The sequence below is a fragment of the Ceratotherium simum genome, chromosome 29, assembly GCF_057802395.1.
Source record: "Ceratotherium simum simum isolate JZ-2026a chromosome 29, ASM5780239v1, whole genome shotgun sequence".
Taxonomy (NCBI): domain Eukaryota; kingdom Metazoa; phylum Chordata; class Mammalia; order Perissodactyla; family Rhinocerotidae; genus Ceratotherium; species Ceratotherium simum.
Window position 1 is genome coordinate 37,240,584 of NC_141928.1, and position 27,094 is coordinate 37,267,677.

At 56.1% G+C, this 27,094-nt stretch overlaps 1 protein-coding gene across 1 annotated transcript in view; it reads right to left on the bottom strand.

Annotated features, from left to right (window-relative positions):
* Positions 1–6,977: 6,977 nt before the first annotated feature.
* The window catches only part of PAX5 (paired box 5), a 192,188-nt gene continuing 172,071 nt past the window's right edge, over positions 6,978–27,094 (bottom strand). Inside the window, exons 9-10 of the mRNA XM_004423228.3 lie at positions 18,074–18,160; positions 6,978–11,154 (exon numbers count right to left, since the gene is read on the bottom strand). Of these exons, the coding sequence (XP_004423285.1) occupies positions 11,078–11,154; positions 18,074–18,160 (164 nt within the window). The 3' untranslated portion in view covers positions 6,978–11,077. The remainder of the gene's footprint in view (positions 11,155–18,073; positions 18,161–27,094) is intronic.

Below are 27,094 nucleotides of genomic sequence, written 5' to 3' on the forward strand. Positions count from 1 at the left end.
AAAAGGTCTTTGTGAAGTTGAATCATGTTGTTTTTAATCTCAGGTTGGACATTTACAAATGTTTAGTGTGTCTTCACTTGTGAATGATCTGTGCACGTCCTCTACCTGTTTCTCTCTTTGGGGAGGGTGCCCTTCTTCGTGTAATTGCATACACAATTTTCATATATGAAGTGCACTGCACCTCTTCACATTTTGTAGGTTTATTTTTCCAAGTTATTTGTCTTTTCTTGTCTTTTGTTTTTTGTTAAATCTTTTTCCGCATGTAAAAAAAATTAAGTAGTAAAATATTTCTATCTTTTCCTTTGAGACATTTCTATCTTTTTAAGCTCACGAAGTCACATTCCATATGGAGGTTTGAGATGTACGCATCTATAACCCCACTAGTTTTATTTAAAAAATTTTTAAAGTAACTGTTTAACCACCAAGGGTTTATTTGACGGGAAGACGTGAGGTAAAGCTCTTCCTGGGAGCTGTGCTGGGGAGCTGAGATCTGGGGACAGAGCGTCTGGTTTGTGTGGGGATCGGACAGACAGGCAGACGGCCCCGGGCAGGCCGAGGCGGAGTTGCTCCAGGCTGGGCTCGGGTCTGGGGGTCTTTTTATTCTCAGTGATGTTGTGGACTGAATTGTGTCCCCTCAAAATTCGTATGTTGAAGTCCTAACCCCCAGCCCCTCAGGATGTGACTGTGTTTGGAGAGAGGGCCTTGAAAGAGGTGATGAAGGTAAAACAAGATCATTAGGGTGGGCCCGAATCCACTATGACTGGTGTTCTTGTGAAAAGAGATCAGGACACAGACACTCCCAGAGGGAGTCCGTGTGAGGACACAGGGAGAAAACTGCCACCTACACGCCAAGGAGAGAGGCCTCGGAAGAAACCAACTCTGCCAGCACCTTGATCTTGGACTTCTAGCTCCCAGAATTGAGAGAAAATAAATTTCTGTTGTTTAAGCCCCGTTCTGTGGTATGTGTTACGAAGCCCGAGCAAACTAGTCTAGGCGGTTCTCTGGTAGATGCCCTCAGAGCTGGCTGAGCGGGGACTGCAAAGGCTCCCATCGCAGCCTGCCGGTGGGACCAAGTCAAGACAGCAACATTCATTTTTTAAATTATTTTAAAATTGTGTATACTGCATGTTCATTGAAGAAAAATCAGGACGTAAAGATTAGCAAAAGAAATGAGCACCTGGGGTGCTAACGCTCCCAGTGGTCCAAACTCACCATGCTGTGTCTCCTGTGGATTCCTCTGGACTTGCTCCCAGCGATGGCCACCCCCTTCCCCTTGGGCTGTGCAGACCATGTGTCTCTCCTAGAGACAACTGTTGGGGCATGCAAGGGGAAGGCCACAGCAGCGCTAAGACGGCCAGAAGAGCCCCCTTACCCCATCCCCACACAGCTGGCCAGGAGGTTCAGAGGCTGCTGGACCTGTGGGGCTGGAAATCCATCTTCTCCCACACCCTCTGCAGCCTCCAAGGAGGGTCTTTAGTCTCTGCTTGCACACGCCACTGCCCCTTCCTCCTTGAGCAACCCCATCTGCTAGGAAATGACGTGAGCCCAGGCTAGCCCTCACTTTTGACCCAGTGACACCCACAGAGAATCAGAAGGTAGGCTTGGGGAGAGGGCCACAGTGCCTGCTTAACTCGGAGGCAAGAGTCTCGTGTCTCTTCCCAACACACCCCTTTCCTCACCCTGGGGCTTTGAGCACTCTGTTTCCTCTGCTTGGAATGCCTTGCCTCCTACTTTCTCTAAAATTTCCTATTGGAATCCTGCTCACTCTTCATGGGCTGGCTCAAAAGCCACTTCTTCCAGGAAGCCTTCCCTGATCACCCCTCCCCCAACTAAATGGAATCCCTGCTCTGAGCCCACACCTCCTCGTCTGCCCTCCTCATAGGTACCACTGGGCATGTGTTGCCTGGAATTACAATATGCACATCACCTGCCTCAGACAGCAGGCTCCTCGTTTGGTTCATTTCTGCATTCCACCCTTGTCTTGATTGGTCCAAGCTACTATAACAAAAATACCACAGACAAGATGGCTTAAACAACAAACATTTATTTCTCACAGTTCTGGAGGCTGGGAAGTCCAAGATGGGGGCACCAGCAGATACAGTGTCTGGTGAGGGCCTGCTTCCTATGTCCTCACATGGGGGAGGGGATGAGGGAGCTCTCTGGGGCCTCTTCTTAGAAGGGCACTAATCCCATCGTGAGGGCTCCACCCTCATGACCGAAGCATCTCCCAAAGGTCCCACCTCCTAATACCATTGTGTTGGGGATTAAGTTTCAATACATGACTTTTAGGGGGCCACGAACATTCCATCTATAGCAACTCCGGCACCGAGCGCTGAGCCTGGCTTGGAGGAGGTTCCAATTAGATTTTCACCTTTGGATGTAGAATTTTGACTTCCTTACAGCAGAGAAAATATCTTGGCAAAACTCACGTGTCATTTGGAAAAACTTTCACACAATGCATAACATTTATTCCTCACAACATCTTCAAAGTAAATGTTATATGGTTTATACCCATTGTACAGATGAAGGAACCAAGGCTTCCAGAATTAAGAGACTGCTTACATCAGCAAACTGGCCATCCAGGGCTGGAGCCGAGACCTCCCTCTGCCTATTTCACAGCCCCGGTGCAGCCTATCCCCCACAGGTCCTCTGCACCCAGCACTAGCAGGGGGCCTGGCTCCAGGGGAGTTTGAGGAACAAAAGGGCTGAAGGCTTCAGCCTTACACAGCAGACCTCAGGCACCCTCTCTGCCTCTCTGCGACGGTGGCTGAGGGCACAGGTGCCGGGCAGGCAGCCCGAGTGTGTTCAGGGTTGGCGTGTGCCCTCCTTACGGGAGGCCTTGCCCATGGCCTCCATTCCGCTGTCAAGTGGGGCTGCACCTGCCCCGGTTCCTGCAGACAGTGGTGCCCCACACGGAGGAGGGCAGGAGGGGGCCTCTGTCCCCGGAGAACCAGGGACCAGGGCTGCGGAGGCAGTGGAGGAAGCGCCTGCTCTGCCTCACCAGTTCCCGGAGGTTTGGGGTCCAACCTTCAGTTCCCAAATGCTGGCTTTTCTCTCTGAAGTTTGTGCCTCTGAGTCGTGCGTGGGGAAGAAAGGAGCTGGGCCAGTGCTCCGTGCAGCAGCATCTTCTCCCTCAGGGATCACCTTCAGTCACCATCCATTGCCGAAATGAATGGAGGCCGTGCAGCCGGCTTTATTAAATATGAATGAGCCGCAGCCCACGCGGTCACTTACCCACTCCATCTCTGGCAATTACTGCGTCGCACACACTGTGCCAAGGGCCGCTGCGGTCCCTGCCTGCCCTTCAGACTGACACCGCCCAGCAGGGGCAGGGCTCGGGTCTGCAGCTGCCCTGGCCCTGATGGAGAGCTACTTCAGGGCTCCAGTGCAGCCCGAGTGCTCAGCTCTGAAGGCCTAGGGACAGGGCATCTCCCACAGAAGGACTGGATTGCTGGGCTCTGGGCTCTGGCCAGATATGGCCTATGGTTTTGGAGCCCAAAGACGGGGTCTCCTGAGCTCTGTCTGCATGTTAGAGGCATGTGGGAGCACCCAGATATTTTAGATTCCAAGCAGCTTTCAGATCCAGCCTGGATAGAGCTTAACAGCACGTGGGTATGCACACACCATTACTGAGCACACATTCAACATATGTGAACTTAGTCCTCACAGGACGCCCAAGTGGTGAGCTTCCTGTTGGTAGGGTCCTTGTTAGCACTGTGCATGGCTGTGTCCCCAGCACTGGGGACAGAGTAGACGTTCAACCACTATTTGTTGAATGAATGAACGAGGTGGTGTTACTGACCATTTTGGAGCCTTAAGGAAGTTGAGGTTACAGAATTTGGCCAAAGTTCCCCAGGCAGTGAGTACCCGAGCCAGGAGCAGGGGCTCACCATTGCTCCACCCTGCCAAGCTGGCTGGCGGTGGGCCTGGAATTTCTCGAGAGCAGGGATCCTGTCCCCCGCGCCCCCCCCCGACCCAGGCCACAGTCTAATGCTGCAGCACCTCATTCTAGCTGCACAGACTCGTTCTGACCCCGATTTCATCAAAAGAGCCAATAAAATTCCCCACAACCCCATGTGGCTTTGTCAAAGTTGTCAAAGACCATCTATGAAGTTATAAAAACAAACGAGATCAAGTTATTTTTCTGAACTTAAAAAATTACTTTTATTTTTAGGAACCAATAAAATTATGGCAAATATTTACAAATAATTATCTCACATAAAGGTTACATAAAATCAATTCTTCACAGGTAACAGTCACTCATGAAAAGACACAGATATTGAAACTACGCCAATCTTATTGCAAGTTCCTCCGACTAATCTAAAATAAAATTGTTGCAGTCAACCATTTAACTTAGAATAAAGCCACAAATTCCAGGTTTGACAAGAAAAAAAAAGTTAAAAATTAAACCAAAATCCCACCCGTTTTCTCCCCTGTCCCACCCCCAGCCCCTGCCCTCCTCCCAACAAAAGAAAAATATGTCCAACATCTTTGGCAAATTGGCACTGCTGTAATTACATTCAAATATTATTACACACAAAAGCAACACACGTCACTAAGAAAAAAATCACCAATATTTCAAGTCAGTTATTTCCTACTAGAAAAAAAGAATACAAAACATACACTTTTAAGAAGCATTTTTTTTTTCAACCTGTTGGAGACAGATCATCTCCCACTTTCAAAGGCAATTCAATTGTGGTTGTTTTTTTTGTTGTTGTTTTTTTTGTACTTTTTTTTTTACAAGTAAGCGTCTATGCAGGCATCAGAAACTTTGGCGAATACAGTAGATATGTATTTCTTTGATGCTGGAAGGTCAGTCCCTAAGACAAAGTCAACCGTCTCAAAGAACGGAAAGCAAAATCCATGTGTCTTCCTGGCAAAGAGTTCCATTTGCAATGTAATCTGCATTTCTACAAACACTCAATGTCCAAAGGCCACTAGAGGGTGAAAAACCAGGGCAGCATCTTCCAGCGAGAGTCGGGGCAAACCCGAGTCAGATTTCCACCCTGGGCCCGAGCTTGGAGGCCCAGCCGCTGGGGCCGAGAAGTGGGGCCCTCACTGCCCACTACCCCACATTGTGCCAGCCGCTGGGGGCCAGGCACCGGCCTGCCTCTTCCTGAGCCCAGCACAGGCTGCTGCCAGGTCTGCTCACCTTCTCCGACCACAGGCCAGGAGAGCAGGCAAGAATCGGCATGAGGAGACTCAGCGCTTTCTCTGAGTTTCAAGTATGTCTGAGGTGCAGGAGTGTGCGTGTGTGCATGTGTGTGCATGTACACACTCACGTGTGCACGTAGGGAGGGGAAGGCCAGATTTGGAGGCTCGGAGCTTTGCAGGGCATTTCAAATAGACTCAGGACTTATTTATTTTCTTTTTAGCTGTATAGCAATTAATTGGCTATTGATTGGCTGGAATATTCAACTCTCCATTTCCTCAAATACAATAAAATAGTTTCATTAAAATGTATTCATGCTTGAAAATAAGGGAGCCATTAAATGGTTTCCTTTCTGTTCCACTCCAAGGGAAATGCACCGTTTGTAAATCAAAAATCCATCATCCAAAATCACTTGTTCTTAATGGCGCTTTTGGAGAAGATGAGGGACGTGGCCACAAGCGTGGCAATTTTGGGGACGAGGGTGGCCCCGCAGCCAGAGTCACAGGATTGGGTGGGTCTGGGGTTGGGGTGGGGGAGGCCACAGCTTGGCCTCTACAGCCGGGCCTCAGAGTCGGGGTGGGGGCGCCCTACTCCCGGGTTGTCCCTCTACCTGCTGGTCTACATGCTTCCGTCCCTGTGCCATGCCCAGAGCTGCCCAGAGCTGAAAGGGAGCACCCGGCCCTCTTTCTCCCGCCCACAGGCCAATCACACTACTGACCAAGTCCACTGTCGAATGTGCGATTCCCTCAAGAAACAGACGAACAGCTGCGTTTTCTCCATGTGCTGCTCGGGCGTCTGAGACGTGGGAAGAAGACTCTCCAAACCTACCGAACGGTGGTTACCTTTACCCTCAACGTGGAGACAGCTCAACAGGACCCCTGGGAACACGGGGTGAAACTCTAGAATGGCAGAGATGTGACCCTGAGGTCCCCTGAGATCCGGGGGGTAGGATCCAGGAATGGAACCCCAGTGCCATAAAATTACAGTGAATGAAAGAAAGACTGGGGTCTGCCTGCTCCCAGCAAGCAGCCGTGTGAGAAAAGCTGCCCCTCGTCAGGGGAGCGGGCGGCAAGGGACTCGCTTCCAGACCCGGCAGTGGCCCCTGGGGACCGGCCTCCACGCTGGAGGCGCAGCCGTGCGCTGACAGTGGGGAAGGGAGGATCAACACTGTGGCTCCATCACGCATACGCAGGAGGGAATTGTGAGGTGCGGGACGTTAGGGGACCAGGCGCAGAAGGGGCTCCAGGAGGTGGGCCAGGAGTCGTGGCCTGACTGTCCAACTTGCCAATAATGTATTTTGTTCCCTTTTAAGAACTGCATTTGCCTTGGACCTCTCTCAGGCCACAAGAACTAAAGGAATAAATTCTCCAGGAGCACTGGCGTGCGTGCCTGGAAACCACCAGAGGCAGGCTCCTAGATGGGTGACAAGGCCAAGGCTGCAGAGCCGGCCTCTTAGCAGGGCCCCCGGGAGCTGGTCCAGTCCAGAGAACTGTGGGATCCACCCACTCCAGCCTGGGCCTGGCCCGTCCAGGGGCCTGCAGTTTTCTCTACTCTCGGTGCAGCTGTGTCTCAGACATATCTTGTTTCCAGGTATTGGTCAGGAGTGCTTGGTTTGTTTTTAAGATTTACTCCCTATGGCCTGGAGCTAAATTCTAACTGAAATGTCATCCAGAAGGAGGCTACTGGTGCCAGGAGCTGTCAAAGGCAGGGCAGTTGCTCTGGGACATGACTTCTCATAAAGGGATTTCACCCCTCAGTGCCCTGTGGCCACACCTGGGGCTCTTCCCCGCTCATGTGAGAGGCCCAGCAGCATGGACCTCCCCTCAAAGCCAACAGTCCCCCCACTCCCTCCCCCAACGTTCTCCCCGCCTCCTTCAAAGCCCAGCCTGCAAGAGCCTGGGAGGAGGGAGGGGCAGGGCCGGGAGCCTGTTCCTGACACGACAGGCCGGACAGCCTGAAGCGCCTCTCTCATCTCTCTGGGCTCCCATCTCCCCCAAATCTGCAATGAAGGGCAAGGAGGTGAAGAAGAAGGGGGTCACTGGGAAGACTGGCTCCGAAGCTGGTGGCCAGTGCGTGGAATCTGGCCACAGACATATTTTTGGGCTGAAGAGCATGTTAAAAGCTTTCACTGGAGCGCCGTTGGACGGGGCAAGCACTCTCCGCGTGTCTTGGGTCCCGCCACTCATGCTGCCACCCTGCCCGAGGGGCACAGCTGCTCCACCTGCCCAGCCTGGGATTGTCATCTGTGTTCCCCAGGCCTGTGGACCCTGATGGCCCTACTCGGGGACGCCTGCGTATTGTCACAGCCAGGCCTGGAGTCTGAGCCACAGCAGGAAGGATACAGAAGAGCGAGCGGGCATCTTATGACACTGGATCCCTGGGCCCTGCAGTCAGAACTGGGCCCGCGCCCAGGCCCTGTCAGGGCTGTGGTGTGGCCTTGGACAGGCTCCGAGCCCTCTGAGCCTCAGGGCACAGCGGGGAAGGAGTCTGCATGACACCTCAGAAGCGCTGCCGTGAAGTCGCCAAAGGCCCTGCAGATTCTGGTGTTACTGGGGACCAGGTTGGACCAGCAAAGCCACCACCCCTGAGGCCCCTCTGTTAGGCCAGCTCCAGCTGCTGCTCCTTCCTTCCTCATTACGGGTCTGGGCGCTGCTAGGGGACTGGAGGGTGTCCTAAGCCGTACACTTCCAGGACAGGGGCTGATCCCGTGGAGAGAGAACAGGGCCTGGAGATCTGAGAGTTCACTTCACCTCTACCTTGTCCTGTGAGCCCCGATCTCAATCTTCCCATCTGTAGGATGGGCCCTGTGACCTTTGCCCCAGTGGATGTCGGGGGACTGCAGAGCCCCGTACAAAGGTCTGTTATAAAAGGGCAAAGCCTGACTAAGGCGCCTCAGGAAGGGTGTCAGATTTGACATGTCATCAGATTTTTCAGGTTGGAGCTAGACTAATGGTATGAAAATTGTCCACAAAATCCACAATGTCCTTTTCAAAAAGTCAGAGCTGGAACCCGGGGCTGAAGGCCCATGAGGAACACCCCGGGCCTCCCACCCCGATGCTGGTGAAAGCCCTGGCCTTGTTTTCCGCTCAGAATTCTCCAGCACCTACTCAACGGCTGGTGTCCTCTGGACCTTCCTCTCCAAGCTCCCAGGCCGCCCCGCCGGGCAGCGGGGGATGCAGTTGGCGAGAGCAGGTCCATGTGTGAGAACACGTGTGTGCATCTGTGTGCTCTTGTGCTTCTTCCTGGCAGCCCAGGAATCGAGTGGGTGTCTAATCAATACAAATGCAACCTGAGGACCAGCAGAGCCTCAGGGAGAGGAGAGGCGTGGAGGGAGCCTGGCCGGGGACAGCAAGAAGAACAGGAGGGGCAGAGTGGTACCTGGGGCTGGGCAGGCTTTGCCGAGGGAGAACGGTGTGGCCGCAGGCAGCTGGTCCAGGGAAGGCTGACCAGGTCCCAGCAGGACCCAAGGATGTGGGTGCAAGAGGCCAAGAGCCCTGAGCAGCAGACCTGCGACCCCAGTACTTCCTGCAGGGGGAGGGACTGCGGGGTGGGGGGTGCCAGGTGTCACACCTTCTCCTACCCGGCCTGGCAGGTGGAGGCCGGAGCCAGTTCCTCTGGGCTCCCAGAGGTGGGCTCTGGCCCCAGCCACTTCCCATCTTTGCCCAGCAGGCTCCATGGGGGTGGGTGCGCTGACTGTCTCCACCTCTGCCCTGGGTGACTGGGCGCCCTCAGCGGTTCTAACAGCCCAGGACACCCCATCTGGGGCAGTGGGCCCAGAACCGTCTCCCACTGCCCTCACCGTCAACTTCCCTCTCCAGGGATGGGAGGATCACCAGCTGCCAGGGGTCAGGGGGTTGCATCCCAGCCCCACCTCTGCCAGTCACTGCCTGGGGACTCCACCTTGCTGAGCCTCAGTTTCCTCTTCTGTCCCACCACCTTGTAGGGTGTTGGGGGGAAAACACTCAGTGGTGGCCAGAAGAGGTCTGCTCTGTCTCCCTGAATGGTCCAGGGCTTCCCCATGCTGGGCCTCAGTTTCCCCTGAGGGAGCTGGACTAGGTCTTCCTCCAGGCTAGTTCCCACCCCTCTGGGTGTTCTTGTTTTCCACTTGGTCTGAATATTAGCAGGATCAGGAGCCCACCTCTATATGCTCGCTCAGCAGTGGAGGGCCTGTCCCAGACGACCTATCACAGCCCCACATCCTGGGAGAGAGGAGGGGAAGGGGAGAGCTGTTGGGTGACCCTGCAGGTGACCTGCTGGACCAAGGCAGCTGAGGCTCAGAGAGGTGAAGGGTCTTGTCTGAGGTCCCACAGTAAGGCAGAGGTACAGCCAGGACAAGACCTCTCGGGCCCAATAACCTCAAATGGGGGCTCTCTCTGCCCTAGTTCTTTGCCGACTTGGTGACATGCAGACACTGGGGACACCATTACATGAAATGGCCAAGTCCACTGTCATCGCTACAGTTCAGCCCAGACTTGGACGGGGGCTCCACGTGGCTGTTCCAAGTTGGCAAGAGAGACTCTGTGAGGAGTTGAGGCCCCAGGCAAAGAGATGGTGGCCCCTGGCACCCCCATCTCAAACTCCCCCCGCCAGTTCACACACCAGATCCTCACTGCCCATCCTGCCCCTCTCCCAGAAGGCCTTCCTCTGTCCCCAGTATCCCCGCAGGTGGCTTTTTCTGACCACTCCAGCCCACAGCGAGTTCTCCAAGCTCCCCCTCCAAGCTTCCCCTCCCATGGGCCCCTTGGCCATGGCCCTGAGCATCATGGCCCCCTTGCATCCACAGGTGGATACCCACCACACGAGGTCCGGAATCCGCCCCGACCCCGACTCTCTGCTCCCAGCAACATGCTAAGCTCCACGAGGACGCGAGGGGCTGCTCGGGAAGTCCGGGCGGACTGCTGTAGCTGTTTGCTGTCCTTGGTGCAGGGAAAGTCCTTTCCATTAGCCATGGTCTACATGGCAGGGACAAGCTTGCCCAGAATCCACTTGCTGGCGTCCTGGAGGGTGGAGAAGTGTCCACGGTGGGTGTTCAATGTGAACTGAGCCTGGGTACACCTCAGCAAACAGCCCAGTTCAGGCCAGCGGTTCCAGGGGCTGGGGGTCAAGAGAGCCTCAGGCCTACCCGGACCATGGTCTCCTGGGTCCCGTCTAGCCCTAACGTCCAGAGTCTGCAACGCAGTCAGCATCTTGGACGACACCTTACTTGAGGACCATGGCTGAGGAATCTCCCCAACAGTTCTTTGAGTCCTTGGACGTGGAAAAGCGCTGCTCGCACTGCATTGGGCCCAGGGAAGCGGAGGCAGGAAGCCAGGGTGTCTTCCCAAAGTGTGTTTCTCTTGGGGAGGGGTCTTGGGGGGCCTTGGAGCATCATCAGCCCAATGAGACTCCTACTCGAGACATTAAAGAGGTGGCACCCAGGACTGAGGGGCGCTCTGCACACAGGTCTGAGATGTCCTGTGAGCATTGGGAGCGCAGGGTGCATCACGGTGGGCAGTCTGCTCAGCTGGACCCTTGGGCCCATAGAAAAGCAAGCAGGTATTTACATGGTGCTGCCAAAGCAGCAAAAGCAAGCTCTCCTTCCCAGGCCTGGGGCAGGAAGACAGACGGATGGTCAGACAGCTGGGGGACTGGCAGGCTGAGCTGGGGCTGCAGTTGTCTGCAGAACAGTCTGTTGCTTTGTGGACACCCAGTTGCCGTTGGGAGAAGCTCATTGATTGACTCAGAAATGGACAGGTGTCTAGAAGTCCTACAGCTCCCCCATAGAACCCCAGAGTCCTGGCAGGAAAAGGGGGAAGGAGTTTCAGGCGAGTGGGGGGTTGCTGGGGGACAGCCTCATTGGGCCCCTCTGGCTGTCTCCAGAGGGGGTGGGAGGCTATCACCCTCAGTGACATGTCTTAAGTGCGTGGCGCCGCCCAGCTCCGAGGGTCAGTGGCGGTCATAGGCAGTGGCGGCTGCAGGCGGGGCAGCCCCCCGGGCCGCGGCGCTGTAATAGTACGGGGAACCTGCAGGAGACAGAAGACGGTGTGGAGGTTGGAGGGCCACCTGTGCCCGAAGCCCCAGAGCTGGGGCCCCCTTTCCACCAGTGTCCCCCACCATTCCCCCTCCGCCCCCTCCCCCAGCCCAGGCCACCGTCCTCTCTCACCAGGACCTCTGCCCCAGTCTGTTCCCCAAACCGCAAGCCTGATCAGGGCTAGCTGCTCACAAGAGTTCAAGGCCTCCTGGCACCTGGGGCTGGGTGGGCCAGACCCTCCCTGCCGCGTGTTTCAGTAAAGGAAGTTGAGCTGGAACCCACCTCACCCACTCGTTTCTGTGCTGTCTGCAGCTGCCTTCACGCTGTTACGGCATACCTGATATTGCAACAGAGACCACACGGCCTGCAAAGCCTACAATATTGACTACCAGGCCCTTTACAGAAAAAGTTTGCCAACTTCTGACCTAGAGGATGAAAAGTCGTCACTGCTTAGTCTGGCCTGGGGGTGCTTTATGACGGAGCCCTGCCGACCTCTCTGGATTTACCTCCCAAACCACCACCCTCCCGTCACACTCCCGCCCCACCTACAGCGAAATCCAGCTGTGTGCAGCCGCCTCAATACGCCACGATGCTGAGGGCAACCGCCACGGGCTGAGCACGTCCTCTCCCCACACTGCCATGTCCTTTCCGCGTGTCATCTCATTTCAACCTCCGGGCCGGTGGAGTGGGCCCGTGTGCCATATGCTCACGCCTCGGTGCCTTTTCCCGTGCCCCGCTCCCTGCCTGGAACACCTTGGCCGCGCCTTCACCCCCTTTCCTGTCTGCTAAACTGTTCTGCCTCCTTTGAGTCCAGTGCCCATCTCCTCCTCTGGGAAGCCCCCTGCCCTGGGCTCACACTCCTCTGCAGGCAGGACCACGCGCTCCCATCGCATCCTGCTGTGCTTCTTCCCCCACCCCTGGACGAGAGCCCTACAAGGGCAGGGGCCAGGTCTTCTTGGTGTTCCGCCCCAGTCCCCAGTCTGGAGCCCGGCACATGGCACGAGCTCAGCCGGGTTTGTTGAGCAAATAAACAACAGCACTGAGTGAACGAACAGTGGTGAAGACTCCTGCCCATTCATTCATTCATGTTCTGACCCTGCTGGGTGCAGCGCTGGGCAGTAATGCACCAACACCAGCCTGACACAGGCCAGCGTTCAGGGTCAGGAAGGGGATCGGAGCTCTGAGAAAAGAGCTCCGGGAAATGCGAGATTGCTCTGGAAGAAGGGGCAGCCTTCCTGGAGGAAGTGGGTTGGGCTGAGTTTGGAGGACAGTCAAATTCAGACATGGGGAGACGGGGGTCCGTGAGTACGTGGGAGAAGGGCAGGGTGCGGCCCTGCCTCCTGTGCCCCCTGGACAGAGCCCATGGGAGGGCCCGTGCACCGACGCTAGGTCCCCCCACTGTCTCTGGGCTGCTTTCCTTGACTACACGCTTTGATGAGGGCTCCAGGAGCCTACTCTGTGCTCAACTCCTCCCAGGGATGAGAGGGTGTGGGGGACTCAGGGAGACAGGAGATTCTCAGAACCACAGAGGTTAGAGATGCTAAGCCATCTCCTCCTTTTGCAGGTGGGGAAACTGAGGCTCAACAAACCAAAGTCACGTGCCCAAAGCCACAGAGCCTCTCAGTGCAGAGCCTGCCTGGAGTTCAGGCTGCCGGCCCCTGGCGCAGGACTCTCCCACCACAGCGCAGCTCACGGCCGCACACCCAATGCTGGAGGGCAGTGTTTGTCCAAGTGGACAGCAGCTGGGGCCCGGCCAGCCCTTGCAGACCACATGTCTGCTGGGGCGGGGGGACAGTAAGCTTCCTAATTCTCCAGGGGAGGGGACTTATTTAATCTGGAATCTCTCCCAAATCCAAACTAATCCTGGCAATTCTCCTAGAAAGCATAACCGGGCACCAGGGCCCTGAGCCTGCAGTCAGGCTCTGTGACCTTTAACAAGTGCCTTCGCTCTGCTGAGCCTCAGTTTTCTCATCTGTAAAAGGGGGTCACAGTGCAGCTATTTGAGGGCACCATAAGATACAGATGTGAAAGTGCTTCGGAAATGGACACTTTTCTAAGCCCTTTGTATCCATTAATTCTTTTAATTTCTACAACAATTCTCTCAGGTGGGAACTAGTATTGTCCCCATTTAGCAGATGAGGAAACCAAGGCACAGAGAGAGTAAGTAGCTTGCCCGAGGTCACACAGCCAGTGTGTCATCAGGAGGGCAGGATCCCTTCCAAACTCAGCCCTGACTAGCGGCTACACTCCCCCTTGCCGGCCCTCCAGGAGGTCAGTGAGGCTCAGGCAGCAATGGCACTGGAGGAGTGGGCAGTGCCTCACTGTGCTTTTCCAGAAGCATGGACACCAATTCCTAAGTATTCCAGAGATGCTGCCTCCTCTGTCACCTCCCCGGGTCAGAGCCCTGACTCAGAAACGCCCATCGGCTCCCTCTGCTCTCTTCTGCGGGATGGGGACAGCATCAGGACGGTCAGTCACCCAGGGAGCATCTGCAGTGTCAGCCCTGCGTCCTGCCTTCAGACGGGCCCCGGCCCCAGGTGAGAGGGACATATGTGGTGGGGGCCATCCCCACAGGCCTGGCCATGGCACAGGAGCAGGCAGACCACAGGGGCTGCCCCCATGCAGGCCTCAAGGGACAGGAAATGAAAGTACGACTCCTCGGGGGAACCCGGCCCGTTCCTCCGAGTCCCCCGCCGGCTGCCTCTCGCCTTCGGCTCTGACTCACTCCCTCTCAAAGCCTCATCACTGGGCCAGGCTGCCCAGCGGCCCTGGCGCGAGAACTCCACGGCGAGATCCAAGACACTTGCATTTACGGTGAGAAATGAAAACATCACCTACTCTGTCTTCCTGGGGCCCATTAGACCTCCATCTAGAATACACTTGTCCTTGCTTCTGTCATTTTTCCTCTCTAATTCACATTATCAGCCATTTACTTCTTGACACAGTCGTTCCGGGCTCCTACACGCTCTCTAATCCCTTTAGAGTGAATCCTAATTGACCTCGGAGGCCTTCCTTCCACCGCCGGCCCTGCCTGCCCCGCCCACGTCCATGGCCATCACCAGCCTGGGCCCCGACTGGATGCTGGGCCTCGGCACCCCAGCTGGGCCGCTCTGGACACCCCGTGGGTGGCTCCCCAGAGGAGGCTCAGCGGGGAAGGACGCTCTCCAGAGTTGGCACTACCCATCCGCACTCTGGCCATGTTTCTGTGGGGGAGGCATACCCGGACCGGCCGAGGTGTGGGCAGTGTGTGTGTGCGAGAGGGTGAGGGCACGAGCACCCGTGCGGCGGTGCGTGGAGGGGCTCACCTGTCGCCACAGTGCCCACTGCCCCAGCGGGAGCACCAGGAGCCTCAGAGCAGGTTCACACAGCCCGGTGCACTCCCCAGAGAGCAGAGACCATCAGCCTACCTCTCCTGCCCAGTGGGATTCCTTTCACTAAAGCCCTGAGGACACTGGCGGGGAGTAGGCTGCTAGATGTGGATGGGCCTGCTCCATCTGAGGCAGATCCGCAGGACTTATCTGCAAGACTGTGGCAGATTGAGCCTGGCATCTCCCACCTCTTCAGGAGAGTGGATCACTGCTTATTCGAGGCCACGGACCTCAAGAGAGCATCGTGTTCAGCTCCTGCTTGAATGAAGCTGCCTGTGGCGATTCCCCTCCTTTTATTCCTGAGGCAGCTGAGGCCCAGACTGCTTGATGACCTGACTATGACTCCTTGGTTCTAGACTTGGGCAGTCCAGGGGCCATTTCTCATGTCTCTAGCTGCCCAACAGCGTTCAAACTTTCCCTGTGTTTGCAGTTTCCTGTGGTGTAAGGCTCGCCTCTCTGAGCTAGGAGCCAGAACTCATTCTCCCAGCTTCCCTTGTGGCCAGGGCACAGGTGTGTCACCTGGGCTCTGCCGATTAGACCCTCTTGCCTATGACCTCAGCTGGGAAGGCAGCAACTTGAGGGAGGGGGCCGAGGGCCTCCATCTGCTGGGAGTGGTGGCAGAGCATCCGGCTCTGGGTGGCTCCCTGGCTGAAGCAGCAGCAGAAAGCGAGCTGCTGGGCGTGCTGACTGGCAGCGACAGGACTGTTTACGCTAGAGCGGCCCTGGGGGTGTGCTGGTGTCACCCCTGGCCGTGTCCCGCGTCTGTCTCTTTGGTCCTCCAGGAGACTCTGGGAGCCCCAAAATACCTTAATAAATTTGTCTTCTGCTTAAACCCGCCAGACTGGATTCTGTTGTTGCAACTGTAATCCTGACAGATATATACAATAACCTGGCTTTCAAAGACAGACCAGAGCTGTTCTCCTCACATACATGGTCTGAGTGTTTAGGACTCTCCAGGCTGTTCCTATGGAGGCATGAGGCCTGGCTGTACTATTCAGACTGTGAATCAATCTGTCAGGGAGGGTGAGAGCACCACACGACACACTGGTTATGAATGCAGGCTCTGGCAGGGTGACCGGAGTTTGAGTCCTCATTCTGCCACCTGCGTGCTGCGTGACCTCAGGTAAATTAATTAACCTTTCTGAGTCTCTCTTCTGTATAAGAGAGACAAGAGGATGTGCCCCTAGCTGAGGGGATAAAACGAGATAACGCACACGAAGGGTTTTGCCCGGCGCCTTGCCAGAGATTAGCAAGTGCTTACTTAAATGAGCAGGGTTTTGATTCCTCTTCCTCCTGTCCACACTGGCTCCGGCCCCCCTCAGGACACTGCGCACCTCCCAGCACACACACACTTGCCCGAGGCCCCCTGCCCCAGCCTATGAGCTCCCAGGACACAGTCTGCACCTTCTCCACAGCAGGCACGCAGCCCACGTCTAACACTTGGAGACGTGAAGGCACTTCACTGAGGCTGAGCAGCAGTGGCCGCAGACGCAGTCTAGTCCCACCCTCCCCTCGCCATCCCCTTGGGCTCCTGGCTGCCCACACAGTCAGGTCCAGACTTCCCAGTCTGGCACTCGAGGTCCCCCATCTGTGGCCCCACAGACCACCCGCCTCCTACTCCACCCCTTTGCCACACTTGCCTGAGTGGCTCCTTCTCCACTTCTCTGCCTCCTGAACTCCCAGGCAAATGAGTCTCTTGGACACCTTGCGAAAATTAGGAAAAGGTGCCCCCTCCAGGCAGCTGTAGCCTGGGCCAGGGCTCAGGTTTTGTGCCAGGCATGGGCTGGATTTCAGCCCCCCGTTGTCCCCTTGGGCAATGCACAGCCATACATGGACATCCTAGGTCAACAGTGCCTCCTTGGGGTCGCAGCCCCATCATAAGGAACCCCTCCCACAGCCTGGCCCAGGCCTCCTTTGTGCCATGGCCCCTGTGAGCCTCGCAGAAGGTCTGGGACCAGGGCTCAGTCTCAGGCAGATCTGCAGGGAGGGACTCCCAGGCTCAGGCCTTCAGACCCATTCCCCACCCCCAGCCCTGCTGAAAGACTCTGGTTCAGGGAGACCATGGCCAGCCTTTGCCTCCTGAGGCTGAGAGCTGGGCCAACTCAGAGCCCAGGGCCTCTCCGGTGGTTGTTTAAGGAAAAGCGCTAGGTAAGTAGGGACCTGGCTCAGTGCTTAGAAGTAATTTTTACCAGAACAAAAAAGAAGTCTGCAATCAATACACAGATTCAGCCCCTCCGGGAGGCCACAGATAGTAAGAGCCTAGTCTTCTATAAACCTTGACATCTCCAGGCACAGGGACCTGCAGCACAAATTGGCATTGTTGCGTATTTTACCCACAAGTTTTGCATGACACACCAAAATGGTTTGGGCACCCCGAGGCCTGCGTGCATGGAAGGGTGGTAGCCAGGAGGGGGCGGTGTCCATGTCACATGTCTGCCCTAATCACCAAAGCAGGTTTGGGAAGGGGTCAAGACTGTGACTTCACAGCCTCCTGCACAGACCCATGGCCTGGCAACTTGCATTTGAAGACATCAGGTTCTTGCTTTTCTGATGAAGTCTTTTTTTCTTGGTCCTAGAATAATTCAGGATCCAGGGAATTAACAGGTTCTTACTTAAGCAGGCCTTGTCCAGCTGGACAGACAAACCTGGATGGTCTCAGAGGCCCTTCCATGGCTGATCTTTGTGGGAATTCCCCAGCTGACGGCCAGGGAGCGACCACTGTTGCTACCTGCAGGCTGATTGGCTGGCTCCACCCCCAGGTGGGGAGTGACATCTGTGAGCCCTGGGCCCCTGCTTCATGCTCCAGAACCTTCAGCTCCAGCTGGCACTCAGGAGCTGGTTTCATGTAAGTGTATTTCAACAAAACAAAAGGCTCTCCTTGGCTTTTTGAGGGCTGAGTTAGCCCTGCTGGGTCTTTGGGGTGGCCCAAATATCTAGATGATGTTCACAGATCAGGCTGGCCCCAGCCATGGACAATCTGCCAGTCTGAGGCCTGGGCATAGGCTAGGCATCAGCTGACCTCGGAATGGCATGCCTTGGCAGGCCTCCAGCCACAGGGCAATGAATTTCCAATGGAGCTGGCTCTGAGGATGTCCATGGCAGACATCAATAATCAATCTCAGAGTCCTTATCAAGACTGTGGTCACTACCAATCAATCTGAGTTGGCCTCCTTTCTGCCTTTTATTTAGAGATTTCTCATGGGAATATTTACTGATTCTTAAGAAACACAAGTTACTCTTGGGCGGGCACTTTCCCTACCTTCCTCTTTCTCCCTCAATGCCCTTTCTTCCTCCATTGCCCTTCTGTGCCATTTCCCCTTATCCACCAATGCATCTGGGGGAGGGATGAGGGCACGAGCAGGCCTGGAGTGGTGTGACTGTCCGGGGACCCCATCACAACTGCCATATCACAAGTGTCTGGGGCAAGCTGCCCACCCCACCACAGTGACCAGACCTCAGGATGTCGAAGGAACCTGGCCCAGTGAGGGGGCCCGAGGGGGCAGCCAATGGCCCAGGGCCCCGCAGGCCTCCACCAGTACTCACCGAGCAGCCCCGGGTTGGGGAACCTCCAGGAGTCGTTGTACGAGGGGTACTGAGGGTGGCTGTAGGGGCTCCCAGAAAACTCACTCCCTGCATGTGGGGGGCGGGGAGAGAAACAGGAACCAAATGTCAGGTCAGGTTCGGAAAATGCCAGTGGTATTTGCCTCTTACATAAACTGCAGGCACTTCCTGTAACCAGTAAAGGCAGGTGCGGCCCACTCCCTTATCAGTGGACAGCTGTCACTGGCATTGTCTGTATTTCCCCCTAACTTTGTCTTATCAGTGGGAGTGAAGACCAGCCTCTCACCTGTGCACTGGGAAACGACCACGTGCCAGGCATTCCCTGAGGTGACTGGCCCGCTTTACAGGTAAGAAGACTGATGCCCAGGGCCTCTCACAAAATGGCCCGGATACACCCACCCAAGGCAAAAGCCACAGACTGCTTGGTTCTCAGCCCCAACTGAGGCCACTCCAGGACCCCAGCGTGGATTTAGTTCCACTTCCCACGTGTGTCCTGAGCGGCTCTGGACTGAGAAGCACAAGGTGACCTCGAATCCAGTCTGGTCCTCTGTGCTGTGAATCCAGAGGGGGCAGCTCCCAGGGCCTCGGGCAGATGGGGAAGATGAGACATACACTCTGGCCCTCTGCCAGGAGGAGGCAGACGGCACTTTGTTGTGATGAAGGGACAGGCCAAAGGGCTGGGGGCACGGAGAGGGACAGGGTTGGGTCTTCTGGGTGTTGGGGAAGGGGCAGCCGTTAGTGCTCCGGGCGTGCTCAGGCAGGAACCCCAAGCTGTGCCGGGTGGGGCAGCATGGGGTGTGTGGGGCTGGTGGGACTGAGGATGGGGCGCCCTCGCCCAGCTGCTCATAGGGCCGTGATACTGGCGTCGGCACTTCCCTGCGCTCTCACTTCCAGCCCAGGAGAGCCTCTTTCCCACCAGGCAGGCACAGGAGAGGAGTTCAGAACCCTGGCCTCCAACCTCCCGCCTTGCCTCTGCAGCAGGACACCGCCCGTCTGCCCCCCGGGATTCCCCGAGGGCAGGGTTTGGGTCTGACTCATTGCAGGCCCCCCTGTGCCCAGCACAGGCTGCATCCGTAACTGGCTGCTGAGTGGCTCTTTAAGCCACTGGTCACAGAGCATGTGGGCCCCTCCCCGGCAGTGGTGACGGGAGTTACACAGCTCCCCGAGACCACCCTGGGCCCAAACATGCTTCCATGGATTCTTCTCAAGGATGCCAAAGGGCAGGAGCCTCCAGAAAGGACCGGCCACATGTCAGGACCCAGCACTGCTCTTTCCCCAGTGGCCTCAGCCCAAATGGGGGCCCCCGGGGCTCCAGCAGGTGCGGCAGGAACAATAAAGCAGGGCCAAGGGGCCAGCAGCCTCTTCCCCACTTCCACAGGCAACCGCAGGCAGAGCGAGCACACACACACACACACACACACACGTGCGCTCCTCCTCAGGCCTCTCTAGGGGGCACTCCCAGCCTGACAGGCTGAGCCTTCCAATTCTCTGTTTTTTATGCCTCAGTGGTCAGGGTGTCAGGTTCCGGCGGACAGAGGGAGAGCACGGTGACAGTGCTGGGCTGCAGCAGCCCAGCCTCCGCCTCCTCTGCCTCCTCCTCCTCCTCCTCAGGGGCAGGGTAGGGGAGTGGAGAGACACAGCAGCCTGGAGAAGGGGTACGGCCACCCTCCCTACCGGGCTCCTGGTGCCCACGGAGCTGCCCCATCAGAGGCACTTCCTGACAGCACTGCGCCTGGCCCAGGCCATCGGGCTGTGCTGGCAAAGGCTGTCTCTGGATCTCCATCTAGCAGCTCCGCACCTGTCTGCCAGGCCCAGCTCCAGGGCCACCTCTACCAGGAAGCCTCCTTGAGCTCTCCCCCAAAGCGCAAGTCTAGGGTCCACTCAGCTGGAGTTAATTAGTCCATTGTGTCCGTGTCATCCATCCTGCACCCACCCCCCATCTGATCCCCAAATTGGCGAAGGGCCATAAACAGCTCCAACTCCTTTAGGGGGCGTACCTAAGTCAGTTTTGCCCACCATGCCTGGCCTTCTAGAAGCCCCCTTGGATACCTCTTCCCCTGAACAGCCCCTTCTCCTGCCCCTCCTCAGTGCATTGTCCCCGCAGTGTCCCATAGCACGGGACTCGCCCGATCTGCCCTGGAGTCTCCTGTGACGTGGGACTGTCTGCCCTTCAGGTCCCCGTCTGACCCGTCTCTGCACCTGCACGGCACTCCCCCTGCCCCAGTGCAGTGCCCCAGCCACAGAGCCCGTTGGTGCTCCATGAATCCCCAGCTCGCCTGCCTCCACCTGTGACACTGGCCTGGGTGGCCACACGGCCCTCACCACCTCCCTCTCGGCTTCGCTCCAGCGTCATCTCCGGACCACCACATTTAAAGCGGAAACTCCCTCCACCCCGTCCTCTTTTCTGCTGTACTTTTCTCCACAGAACTGATCACAATCCAACACATCCTGTTTATTGTGCTGATCTTGTTAATTCTGCCTCCTCCACTGGGCGTAAGCTCTATGGGGACATGGATTTTGTCTGCTGAGTTCACGTCTCTGTCCCAACGTCTAGCCCAGGGCCTGGCATCCAGCCAGCATTGAAAACTATTTGTTGAATGAAGAAACGAATGAAAGAATGGGCACTCCTCAGTCAACCGGGGACAGGGCTGATGGCTCCCACTGCTTCTGTCATTGGTCCCCATACACAGAGCATGCCCCCCACACACACACACATACACACACACATTGCCTGACAGGCGTGTAGTAAGCACCCACTGTATGCCAGGATTCAAACCATTTCTCTGATGCATTGCCCAGGTTCCCCCCATCCTCCCCTCCTGCTCCTCGGGGGAAGAAATGACCCCAGGGCCCACCTGCCTGGTGTCCTAGATGGTGTGGCGGGCACCCTCAGCGCAAACCCTATCTTGGGAGACGCCCGGTGAGAGTGTGCACTCTGGGAAAGGGGAGCTTGACCATCTCCGGGCATGAGGCTGACCTCGAGGCTGGGCCAGCCACCTGCTGGGGACTCTGGGATGGCATCCAAAGCGCCACACAGGAATCTCGCTGAGTGCAAGGAGCCCTCACCCCATGAGAGGTGGAGAGGTTAAGTCCTCAATCGCCAAGGAAGCTGTCTGGCTGCAGACCTGGCCCAGCCTGGCCACAAAGATGGCCGGGAAGAGCAGACTGACCAGGTCCAAGCCCGCGTGCTGCCACTGAACCCCGCGGTCCTCAGTCAGCCTGGCACAAAGGCCGGGAGCAAGGGCTCTGGAGCCAGACTGCCTGGGTTCAGATTCTGGGTCTGCCTCTTCCGAGCTCTGTGACCTTTGGCAGGTCACTCAACCTCTCTGTGCCTCAGTTTCGTCTCAGTTAGGTACAGGCAATCACTAGATCCCACCACATGTGGTCACTGTACAGACTGAACAAATAGTCCACAGAGTGCCCAGCACACAGCGAATGCTCAGCAAATATCGGCCACAGTGACAATGACCCGATAGCGGTCACCAAGGCCTCTCGGGCATCCAGAATCTCATCTAACCCTCCTGATGACTCTGTGAAGCTCACAAGATGGGGACAACTGTCCAGATTTTATATGTCAGGAAATGGACCCTCAGGAAGGTAGGGGACTTGGCCAGGCCAGGAGGCAACTCCAAGACCAGCCTCCTGTCGTGCAGCCCAGGGCCCTGCGCCCTGGTGACACTGCCCTCCCCCCGGGCCTCCATCTCCCACCTGTAAAGGGCAGATCCCACCAAGTGACGTCTAAAGGCCCCTCCTGTCTGCTGAGCCTGAGTCTTGCTCCTCAGGGGCCGCGGTGCTCCTCGTAGGGAGGGAGGCCCCCTTGGGGCTCTGTGGGTGCCCCCTGATGCTGGCTTTCTTGGAGTCTGGAGGCTCCAACCTCCTGCTCCGTTTCCCCTGCTGAATTCACCACCATCGTGGCGCTCGAGGAGCATTCACCTTCCTTCCTTCAAACCTCACGACAGCAGCTTAGGAAAGTGAATCTTGCCCAGCCCAGAGAATGTCTGGGGAGAGCATGGGGACACTTTCTGGGGTGGAAAAGCATGTGAGCCAGGATGGATAGGATTTTGATGAGCAGAGGGAGGCAGGGCACCTCAGACACAAGCAAAGGTCCAGGGTGGGACTGGTCAGGCTATGACCCTCCATGGCCAGGTCTTCGTGAGGCCCTAGCAAGGGTGAGCCGCAGAGCAGAGCACAGTGGGGCAGGAACCTTATGCTTTATTCCCGTTAGGGTTGGGCCCCAGGGAAGCCGTCAGACTAGGGAGGGCCAGAATCTGGAGGACAGGGTGGAGGAGGCGAGCCTGAGATCAGGGAGACCAGCCAGGGGGCTGCTGCCACAGTCTAAGCGAGTGGGAAGGGGAGCCCAGTAGACGACAGAGCTGCACCATCTAGACACGACATGATGCTCCTCAAGTGCAGGACGCTAGTCTCAGGGCAGAAAGTGACAGTCCACTGCTGGCTCATTGCTGGGGCCCCCAGAGGTGCAGCCAGATGGCCCAAGACAAAGATCACACAATAACCACCTTCCCTTGTGACTGCCCAGCACCAAGGACGCCACAGACCCCTCGCCTCTTTCCACTAACTGATCCATGCTTTCGGCATCTCTCAAAAATACCAGCCCCTTAAATCAGGAAACCTTTCCTTTAGGCATTAACAGAAAAGCCTCTCTGAGGTCTGACTAGAGTGCCCCCTCAGGCCAGGTGGCTGTCACTCAGTGGACAGTGAGACCTCCATCCGGGGGCATGCAGCACGTGGGCCCTCCTCAGAGACAGCTCCTGGGCTGTCTGGAGTCACCACACAAAAGCCCCTAAGAACTCTCAACAACAAAACACGTGTCATGATCTCCTCCATCCCCAGCCCCCGAGGAGTGAGCAGTCCCAGGGGAAACAGGACTGGACCCTGTGAGACTGCTCCCAGTCAGCACTGCATACGGTGCTGGGGGCAGGGGGCAGGGAGGGCATGCCCATGGGGTGGGCTGGGCATTCCTGTGGCAGGGCTGGGACAAAGCACGCTCTGTGGTCAACCCTCCACTTACTGGCTGTGTGGCCTTGGGAAAGTGATTGAACCTCTCTGGCCAGAGTCTCGTCATCTTGAATACGGGTCTAACAAGAACACCTACAATCACGGGACAGGTGAGAGGTGAATGAGGTAATGGCACTGGAAGAATGAAACTCCCCTCTCCCAGGCCAGGGAGACTGGGGAGGTCGGGGAAAGGATGGGAAAAGCCTCCTCTGAAAACTGGGTCAGGCCCCCAGTCCACTGAGTCCTTGGACACGCAAAGGGAAGGCCAGAACTGGGTTCAGGGGTAGGTCATACGGCAAGGGAAGAACGTGATCTGTGGGAGGTTTGCTATTGAGAGCGACAAAGGGACAGACAGAGGGAGATGCGCGTGCCCCCCCGTGGGAGGGAAGGGCTGAAGCGCACTGAGGAAGCAGGCGTCTAGATTCGCATTTTAAGTCATCCTTTCTGGGGGCTCCCTCCCCCACCCACCACATCTCCAGAGAGTCAGAAAAGCTGCTACACACCCAAACGCCTTGTACGACTGGGTTGGTGTTTCCTCCCCACGTGCAAATCAAAGGAAGGGGCTGAGTGCCCTGTGGGGGGCCAGTGGGCTTGAGATGAAGAATGTGGTCCGAGAAAAGAGCAGTGTAGATCACAGAGCGCGAGAATTCGGTGCCGCCAGGAAGCCTGAGCCAGAGCGGAGCGGGCGAAAGACAGCCTCCCCTGGAACCGCGGCAGAAACCCTGGGCAGGACGTGAGACTTTTCCACAAGGCGTGGAACGAGGGTCTGAGTCAGGCCTGTCTTGATTCCACGGTGCTGGGAGGTGCCGGCCAGCTGTTGCTGGTACTCTTTGCACCGTGTAAAGGCGGGGTGGGGCAGGCAGGCAGAGGCTGCAGAATGGGACTCCAGGCACACGGCCCTGATTCCCCCTCTCCAGTTGCTGAGAACAGAGGGCTGGCCCCTTTCAGGATCACAGCCAGGGTCACACCCACAGGTGTGCTCCAGCCTCCAGTCCTGCCCAGAGCTGCCCACCCTGGAGGAGACGACGGAAAATGGTCCTGGGAGTCAGACAGACCCAAGCTCAGGCCAGGCTCTGCCCCTTGCAGCCGGTGGCTGTGGGCATGTGAATGTACCTCTCAAGCCTCAGTGCCCTCATCTGTAAAATGAAGGGAAGGAAAGGCCCTACTTCTGAAGCTTGTGGAGAAGATGAAACGGCTTAACAGTCCTGGTGAGGATTTGGTGCCTCTCTTCATGGATGGGGGAGAAAACAAACCCAGGCGTTCCTGCCCCAGCCCACACCTCCAACCACAGCCCCCGCTCCCACCCCACGGCCCCGGATCCTGGGGAGGTGTGAGGAGGAAAGCTAGGGACAGAAGGAAACACACAGCTGCAGGACTGTCAAAACAGGAAGGGGCAGGGGGCCCAGAGAGCCCCACACTCAACACATTCAGGTTTTCCAGATGGGGAAACTGAGGCTCAGAACACAGAAGGGATTTGGCAGAGGCCAGGCTCGTGGAGTCCCTCAGAGGCCAGGAAGGCAGAGGGACAGGGCTGCTGGGGAACTATCTGTATTGGGGCTCTTGGAGAAAAAAAATGAGGGCGAGACTCGAAGGAGAGAGAACACGGGCAGTTACTAAGCCTCCCGAGGGCATGGTGCTCCATCTCACAACAGCCCGTGGAAGATCTTAGAGCCAAGGATGCTGCGGCTCAGGACTCAAGGGACTTGGCTTCTCACGGGACATCCGAGGGACTGGCAACCACCCCTGCATTCCCACCCAGCCCCAAGCAACATGCTCCTTCCCGGAACTGACAGGAGGTAAAGTCAGCCTCCACACCACCAGCCTCCACACCACAAATTTATCTTACATTGAACCTCACCAACTTCTGCTGTCACTCATAGGCCCAGATTATTAGGACTGGGACGAACTCGAGAGACAATTTCCCTCACCCTCCCCTCCCCCAGGGCCACACAACCAGGGAGGGACAGAGTAGGGTAACACCCCGTAACACCCCGCCGTATTCCCAGGCCCCAGGGCTCTCACCATCCCAAGGACCACTTCACTGGGCTGGGCCAGCAGGTGGGGAAGTCCTCCCTGCACACTCCTCCCCACCCCTGGTATGTCTGCAAATTTTCATACACACAGCAAAGTGGAAAGAATTTTATAGTGAACACTTGTGTACCCACTGCCTGATTCTCCCACTAATATGTTCTTATACTCGCTTATGGTATATCTCTCCATCCCTCTATCCTTTCATTCATCTTATTTTTTATGCATCTCAAAGTAAATTGCAAACATCAATATATTTTCCCCTAAGTACTTTAGCATGCACATCATTAACTGAAATTCATTATTTGTGTACAAGTTTTATCTTTTGATGTAAAGCATACACATAGTGAAATGCACAAATCTTAAATGTACTATTGCTGCCTTTTGACAAATGTATACACTGTGTAACCTAAACTTCCACCAAGATACAGAACATATCAACACCCAGAGAAGAAAGTTCTCTCATGCTGGAGAAGGGGGCCTTTGATCGACTGGGACCCTGTTACCTGGGATCTGGCAGAGCCATCCCCCATGAAAGTGGAGCTCCAAATTAGCACCGACGACCCAAACCCCGATTGCTGAGAGGCCCCTGACCCGCAAACCCAGAGCCCTTCCAAAGCCACTAAACAGAGCAAAGCTGAGGAACCTATGTCTTTCCTCAAAGACTCAGAAAAAAAGCAGAGGCTTAAGAAATTTAGAATAAATGGTGGGTTTCCCACAAACAGCACTGTCTTCAAATACAGAAGAGCAGGCTGTAAAAACCAACGAGGTAAGTAGAAAGGACAGATTGAAATAAAAAGTTTAAAAGAGGCCCCTAGAAAATGCACTTGGTGCAGCCGCCATGGAGATTCCAGGGCCAGGAGGATGGTCAGAATCAGAGATGTTTTCAATTTCCCCTTCACCGAAAGCTCAGCGATGGCAAGAAAGTCGAAGTTTCCTAAAATTCTCAGAAGTGACAGGTAAACGGGCTCAGTGTAGCTCTTAATTAACCCAAAACGACACCTGCCAGATGATGGGGATTTGCAGAGCGCGCTGGGGGCCGACCCCATCTGCAGATGGTGGGCTCCCACCTCTGCCCGAGACCTTGGCCAGCTGTAATTAACATACAGAAAGTCTTTCAAAGTGACTTCGCAGCCAAGTTCTGTTTCTGAAGGATTCAAACTGGGCTTTGAGAGAACATCTTCGCAGAGGAGGAGGAGGAAGGAAAGATGTGAAAAGGACCGTGAGAGTTCTCCAGCTCCTCCCGTGGTTTGTGGAACTGCACGATGTGCCGCGGCTCGGGGTCAGTGGGTAGCCGGTGCGCTGCTGTCCATGCCTAGAGTGACCGTGACTCCAGCACCCCACACAGGCACAGTCAGCCTTTCAAATACATGTGGACTATACACAATAGTATGTATATTGCATTACTACATTATACACCATATTACATATATAACATACATGTATGTACACAATATACATATCACACACATACCTGCGTATATACATATATAATGATATGTCTAACGCATACATATACATATATATACACATGTGTCTATATGGGTGCGTGTGGGCATGCACACGCACACACTGGATCCCAGGGCTCTGTCAAAGCCTCTCTGAGTGACCTTGGTCAAGTGCCTTCTCCTCGCCCAGCCCCAGTTTTCTCTCGAAAGTGGTGCGTACAGGAGAGATTTAGATAACTGACCTCCAAGGGCTCTCAGCTAAGGTGCTCCCTTCCTCTGTCCTCGTGGCACCCACCCCCGGCCAAGCCCCCTGAAGGCCAGGCTTCTCAATCTCCCTGTCTCCAGAGCTAGCCTTCCTGAGCTCCCAACGGGGAGGAGAACCCGGTAAACTTGTGAAGGTCAGGCCTGTCAGCCTGGACCGCCAGCGCACAGCATCGATCTGTCCCTGGAAAACCTCCTCCCGCCAGTGCAGGCCCACCCGAGAGGCCTTCAGAAAAGCAGAGAGAAGAGA